The 7,164-nt window shown below is 42.9% G+C and overlaps 1 protein-coding gene across 2 annotated transcripts; it reads left to right on the top strand.

Annotated features, from left to right (window-relative positions):
* Window positions 1-1,142: 1,142 nt before the first annotated feature.
* On the top strand, window positions 1,143-7,074 carry LOC112450165 (the record flags this gene model as incomplete). Of its 2 annotated transcripts, none has more annotated exon segments than XM_025003564.2 (11): window positions 1,143-1,387; window positions 2,795-2,909; window positions 2,990-3,066; window positions 3,153-3,296; window positions 3,774-3,871; window positions 3,942-4,075; window positions 4,200-4,527; window positions 4,816-4,943; window positions 5,544-5,645; window positions 6,670-6,703; window positions 6,868-7,074. In XM_025003564.2, coding segments are annotated over 10 exon segments (1,366 nt in total), but the record flags the coding sequence as incomplete, so codon positions are not given.
* Between the last annotated feature and the right edge of the window lie 90 nt (window positions 7,075-7,164).

Raw genomic sequence — 7,164 nt, 5'->3', positions numbered from 1 at the left:
TACTTCCTGTCTGAGAAGGTAACTAGGGTAACATGTCTGACTGCTTCCAGTTGTAACTTCCTGCTGAGGCTTCTTACTGTTAATATTTCTGCTATTAGCTTTAGCTGCTACTAATGCTAACACAGCTAAAACCCACTGACATAAACAGGAACAATATTTTTGTTATTGTTGTTTTGTTTTTAAGTCTCTGTCAGTGTAACTGAGCTTTTTACTTCTGTTCTGTGTTTCAGTGTGAGGACATCCTGTTTAAAGGTGGGGGGATTAGTTGTAAATGGCAAAATCTGTTTTTTGTTTGATAAATTGTAAAAAATAAACTGTATTAAAAGGTAAAGCAAATAAAACTGGAATGCCTTCCTTTTGTCTTGGAGTATTTTATAAAAGGATCAAGGTGACATCGACTTGCTGCTGCTTTGCTTCAGAGCGGTAGTCACAGATCTGAGTTGTAAAATGTGTGCGATGGATGAATTTTTCTAAATGCTAACAGTTTTTATAGAAGTTAACCACCAGTACTGGTAGTGTAATTTGATCAGTGTGTTGTGTAAACAGGATGATGAAGAACCTGCTCCACTCAGGTTATATTTCTGTATAAAGTATTGTTAATATGTTCCATCTGAATATTTACACCGATAAGATACTTATGTGCAACACATCAATACGTCTTTTTTGTTTGTTTGGTTTTTTTTTTTTGTATAAAACTATCTCTGTACAATTTATATTATTTTTATATACACAAGTATTTGTACATGTACTTGTTTTTGGTGTTTTCGTATTTACATTTTCCTATTTTTTGTACTTTTCATTCTTATTTTTAATGTGTCTCTTTTATTGTGAACATCTTTTATTCCAGAGTTTTTGTTTGTATTTGGTCTATCCCCTTTGTTTCAGCAACAATTAACATTTTTCCAGGGAGGGACAAATAAAGTGCTGTATTTTCTTCCAACTGAATAAAAAGTAAAAATGTTAAAATATAAATAAAAAAACAGTCACATAGAGAATACAATGAAACTGCATCAATTAAGACGGCCTCTGTAGTTTGATATCCAAGTCAACTTTAGTGAAATTAAAGTTTTAGGTGGTATTTTGAATAATTAAACATTTTGAGTCGTTTTGATAGTTTTGCTGAACCGTCATATCTGTGACGTCATCACGCAAACCAACGTCAGTGACGTTTCTGTTGTCATTTCGTTGTTGTCGTTTGGACCTGCGGCTCAAGCTAATATTTTCTCTGGGCCGAACCGTGGTTCTGCTGCTTCTCACACGTAATGGACCGACCGGAAACTCTGAAGTTCCATCGGAACCGGGCCGCCGGCAGATAGCTGAGTTCACCGGTTAGCAGCCAGGCTAACTGCGTGGCTAAGCTAGCTGCTGCAGCGGCTCACAGCCGGAGGTTGGTTGGCCAAATTAAAACTGCTTAATTAAAACTAAACACCCTGAGAGAGTAAGCGCAAATACTTTAATTAAGCAGGAAATCCTTCTGGAAAATTCGGCGCCAAAATAATCCAGTAAATTAAATTTTTGTTTCAGAAACGAGCTCTTATATCCGTGTTTCGTAGTACCACCTTCCACCCTCAGTCATAAAATAAGCTTAACTTTTTTAGCCTTTAAAGAAGTTGCTAGAGGTAATTAAGATTTTATGGCCTATAAGTCACGTTAAGCTGTCGCTTTAATTCAGAGCAGGATTTAAACTTTTATTCTTTAACAACACACATCTTTCATGACTGACGGTTAAAATGTTGTTTTTTTTTAATGGAGTTTGGTGCTGGGTTTTAAAGGCGCTGCCTGTCATTCAGACTGCCGTCAAACGGGAACACTGCTGTTATTTTAAACCTTTTTTGTTAGAAGTCTGGCTGAATTTCTGCTTCCTTGACTGTTGAGCGTCAACAGGTCCGCCATATTGGGAAGGGAAGCAGGTAAACAGTCAGCAGAGGGGCTGCTGTTTTAACAGGATTATAAGCAGTTTATTTGACTTTACTACAAAAATCAAGCTTTTTACAATAATGGGTTTATTGTGTAAGTGCTGTAGAAATATCATTTAAGATTCAGTGATTTAAATTCTTGATAATAAATCCATAAATACAGTGTTGAGCTCATGAGAAAACCACTTAAATTATTATTTTTATTTATATGCTTTAGCAAACTAAAAGTAACTACTAGAATTTGTTTTTTAACAGAAAAATTAAAGTAATATAATGTTCACTTATTGTTTCAATTGTCTTAATTAATTTTTACTGATCTTGTTGGTCATTAAAGGTTGAGAAAATATTCAGAAAAAAACTCATACCTAATAAAACTTAATAATTTTAAGAGTGCATTGTCACTTTAGTAATTTTTAATATCACAGTAATAACCTTATGAGCCCAATTACTAGGTTTTATCAGATCATTATCACTCCTTAAACACAATAAATAAATAAATGTAATGCATAAAAACAGATATATTTGTTACCGTCTATATAACATCGTGTTGGAGCCAGAAGGTCTACAGATCATGACAGTGAGAACAGAAATAAATCACAGTTGAGAATCAGTAATTTTTAGAGCCTTTCAGTGTCCACATTAAACAGAAGCTGTATGACCATATAAGGAGTGATGATGCTATAACAGGTGTATGAAGAGGACCACCTGAGTGCAGCTCTGTGTACCTGCAGAAGTCAGATTGTTTTAATGAAAACAAACAGCAGCAGCAGCTTCAATTATATCTGGATAAAAAACGATGACAGTTCTGACAGTTTCCTCCCCAACATGGCTGCCCAAACACTAGCAGAAAGCTAACAGTGTGCTGGCTTTTGCTGCAGGATGGCGTCACCCTTTAAGATCCCCAAGAAGAAACATCCGGCAGGGTCTGACTCCGCCCACCAGCACATGCAGTCACCGCTGTCCCGCCTTCATGACTCCGCCTCTCAATTTAAGGTGGTCTAACTGTTTGTACGCAGCATTCAGCCATCGCTCCCTGAGCTCGTTTAAGGTGGTACTTGTTCTGGTCTGAGCAGGGTTTCGGAGGTCCATCCAGGAGTGGCGGCGCTGACAGAATGCATGCTGGGAAAGGCTCGTCCACATCTGGACTCAGGTATGCGAGGCGCCCCCTTCAGGAGGGTTGTGATCGCTGCAGCAGAGTTTCAGGGTTCAGTTCTGCTGTGTTGACCTGTCCTGCAGGCCACCGTTCAGGACCGTTGTCAAAACACTGCTGGATATCCACAGTCCTAATGGAGGCGGAGCTTCAGCAGCCAATCACCGCCCAGCAGGAAGTAGGAGCAGCCAATCACAGCCGGGACAGACAGGGATGTCTGCGTCAAACGGGTGGGTGTTTTTAACAGATAACTGCTTATCGTCCTCATTCAGGTTCTTTATGACATTTCACAAATAAACTCTGAATGTGGCTCAAATATATAAATATGTAATCATTTACAAATGTAGTTTTTAAATATAGTAATCAATAAAGGATTTAATTTGTTTTAAATATTAAAGTTTTGATTTTTTTTAGTTTTAATTTTTAAGTATGTTAATGAGAAATATTTTCTTATGTTTTGTTTATTTGTTTATAATTTGCTCGTATCAGAAGAGTTGACCTGTGGCTGAGAAGAAAGTATAAAACAGAATCCTAACTGACCGAAAACAGGAAAGGTTCATCTGATTTATTATCAGTTCATTGTCTGCAGTGGTTGGAAACATCTGCTTTCATCTGTATCCTATAGTTATTGATCGTTTGAACACGTTTGTTTATTTCTTGGTGTGTTCAGGTGTGGTAAAGCTGCTGTTCCCTGTTTCCTCCAGCAGGTGGCGGCCTAAGCGAGCGTCTGACCGTCTGCTGCAGGCCGCAGACTCCTCAGACCTCCTGTCTCCACCACAGAAGAAGAGAAGCCCTGAATGTTCAGGTGAGACACAAACAGAGATTAAATGAGCAAAGCTGAACAGTTTTTACTGAATCTGTGCGGATCTGTGCAGGTCCGTCCTCGCTGAGTAAAAACATCTCTGTGGAGTCTGTGGACTCTCTGGCTGAGCTGAGAGCAGAGGAGCATGCTGGGAGTTTGAGTTCTTCATCGCCTCAGAGGAGAGTGGAGTCCAGCAGAGACAGGAAGGTGACAGCCTCAAAATCTCTAAAAGTTGACTTTTCATATTACCTTCTGCTCTTTTCTGACTGAAGGTGGAGCTTTTAGGAGATGTAGTTTGAGGAAGAGGTGACCGACTGTCTTTTGTCTTTAGAGCAAAGCAATAAAACAGCAGAAGAAGAATTCGTCCAGCCCTGAACCAGATGAGACATCAGAGGACGACTTCATCTCCCCACTCAGAACCAGCCTCAGAGGGTCGGACTCCCACAGACCCTCCTCCTCCTCCTCCTCCTCCTCCTCCGTCTCCCTGGTGAAGACGCCGTCCCAGAGGAAGACTCCCGACAGAAGACGGTGTTTGGACCTGAAGGAGGACGTGATGGAGACGCAGAGGGACCGGTGGAGACAGTTCAGAGAGAGGAAGACCAGATCGTCTGTGCTGCATCTGCGGCTGAAGAGACCCACACAGACTCCGAGTGAACCCAGTAAGATCGGTTCTGATGGGCCGAACCCAACAGCAAAAAGAATCTGTTTTACTGACAAGGCCTGAACTGATCAGTTCAATAAAACATTTAGAGCCAAAAATCCTTTCAGGTTCTGAAACGGGTCGTTGTGTGAAGTGAAAATAAGAACAGGATGCAGTGATCAACAAATAAAGCAGAGGAAGAGGAAACACATCGAATGTTGACACTAAGGATTAAAAGTCAATATTTATGAAGTCAAACAACTTATTCATTCAAGAACAAATGGTTTTTCTGTTTTCCTTCCTTTAGTTGTTCTGTCGAGTGAAGAAGAGGAGGATGAGGAGGAGGAGGAGGAGGAGCAGAGAGACGAAGCGAAGAAGAAGACGACGCAGAGCAGCAGCCGAGGGGACCAGAGAGGAAGCTCTGAGACGCTGCAGGTCTGTAAATGAAACAGAAGAGGACAAATCCTGCAGCCGTTCAAACAAACAAATAAATAAAATAACCTAACAGCTGACAGACTCTGCTGAAGAAGCTGAAGCTCAGCTGAAAGCTATAAAAAGTCAAAGTATTAAAACACCACTCAGAAGCTAACAGAGGTTAGCTGCAGCAGGTTCTAAAGAGAACCATGTTTCTAAAGAGATCTTAAAATGTAAACTAGGTTAAATCTTATCAGCAGCCCCGGCAGCTTCGGCTGAATCAGCACTGTTTCTCTCATGTCCTGCAGAACCAGAGTCAGGTTCTGTTAGCGTGTGGTTCTGAGTGAAACCAGGTCAGAACCTGTGGTGGTCCGCTTGTTGTTGATGTGGATCAGGTGATGAATCTGTGAGTAATGAAGCTGTAAACATGAAGCTAATGAAGTCCAGAGCCTCCTGCAGTTTAACTGGACTCAGCTCTGACCCACTTTGTTTGTTTGTTTGTGGCTCTGCAGGCCTGTAAACAATCATCTGAGACTCAGAACTCTGTGTGCTCCTGACCCAGATCTGTCAGAACATCTGGCCTCACAGATGGGAACTGTGTCCCTGTGTGTTGTCTGACAGGTTTCCACGCAGCCCGCCGCTCCACCGCCATCCTTCCTGCAGCTGGCCTTCTGCTCGCTCCACGCCGGTCTGATGGAGGCCGGCGCCAACGGCCCGATGACGGTGAGACGCCTTCTGCTTCAGCGTCTGCCAGACTGACGTTAGAACACTGTAGTGATTTAACCTTTAATGTTATGTTTTTAAAGAGCAGAAACCGAGTTCTTACAGTAAAAATAAGCTGAACAGTAGCTAAAACCAGCAAAACGCAGCTAAAACCATGGAAACTGCAGCTAAAACCAACAAAACTGCAGCTAAAACCAACAAAACTGCAACTAAAACCACAAAAACTGCAGCTAAAACCAGCAAAACTGCAGCTAAAACCACAAAAACTGCAGCTAAAACACGCAAAACTGCAGCTAAAACAAGCAAAACTGCAGCTAAAACCAGGGAAACTGCAGCTAAAATCAGTGAAACTGCAGCTAAAACCAGGGAAATTGGTTTAAAACTGCAAAACTAATGGTACAAGTAACAAACAGATGTTGAAGCTAAAATATGCAAAACTGTAGCTCAGAGCTAAAATGAGCTGAACAATAGCTGGAAGCTAAAAGTAGCAGAACATTAGCTAAAAGTGTTGGAATGCTGACTCAGCGTTCATCAAATTCCCAGCCTGCAGCCACAGTGAGACGGAAATGATCCGGTTTACAAGAAGAAAAGGTTCAGACATATCTGTCCAACTGCAACTCCTTCAGTTTGTCCTCTTGGACCCGTTGTCCTCCTGGACCTGATGTCTTCTTGGACCTGATGTCCTCTTGGAGCCATTGTCTTCTTGGACCTGTTGTCCTCTTGGACCCGTTGTCCTCTTGGACCCGTTGTCCTCTTGGATCTGATGTCCTCTTGGACCCGTTGTCCTCTTGGACCCATTGTCCTCTTGTTGTCCTGCTCACAGCAGGTTCCTGATGCTCTGGTGTTTTCCAGCAGCTTTGTGCAGCAGCTTGAAGCTGAGGCTGATCAGGGATCAGTCCTGTGACTCCAGGCTGGGAGGAAACCCAGCAGCTTTCAGTCCAGATGAAGTTCATCTGATTCCTCCTCGTCTCAGACAGAACCAGGAGAACCTGAGTTCTAACTCCTTCTTCTTCTTCTCCTTCAGGTCACTGAAAACGGGATCATCCTTCCTGTGAAAGGTACCGACTCAGATCCTCCACAAACAGACTCATCGTTGACAGAACCTTCCTCATGATGTCATAGAGCAAACCTCAGGAGGAACAAGGCTAAAGATGGACTTTCTGTGTTTTATAGATTCATCCACAAACCTTCTGCTCTCTATGTCTCATGTCGTGTCTCTCAGGAGCAGAGGACAGCCAGGTGACCGTCGTGGCCTCTCAGCTCCGGGGTTATGGCGTCTGGGACGGGGGCGTGGCTCGCGGCGGGACTCTGCTGGCCGGATGGGAAGGCCCCGCCCCCTCGCTGCTCTTCCTGTGGGTGTCGGAGGCTCAGGCCAACCTGCTGCAGAGGGAGCTGTCGACCGTCCAGAGCTCCAGCGCCGCTGCTAACGGTACCTGCAGGTTCCTTCGGTCCAGACGGGTCAGAACCGGGTCAGAACGTCCAGATGTTCTCATGTCTCCTCCTGACCTCCTCCTGATCT

This window comes from Kryptolebias marmoratus, unplaced genomic scaffold (genome assembly GCF_001649575.2).
Source record: "Kryptolebias marmoratus isolate JLee-2015 unplaced genomic scaffold, ASM164957v2 Scaffold53, whole genome shotgun sequence".
Lineage (NCBI taxonomy): Eukaryota > Metazoa > Chordata > Actinopteri > Cyprinodontiformes > Rivulidae > Kryptolebias > Kryptolebias marmoratus.
This window is presented reverse-complemented; position numbering and strand designations above follow the sequence as displayed.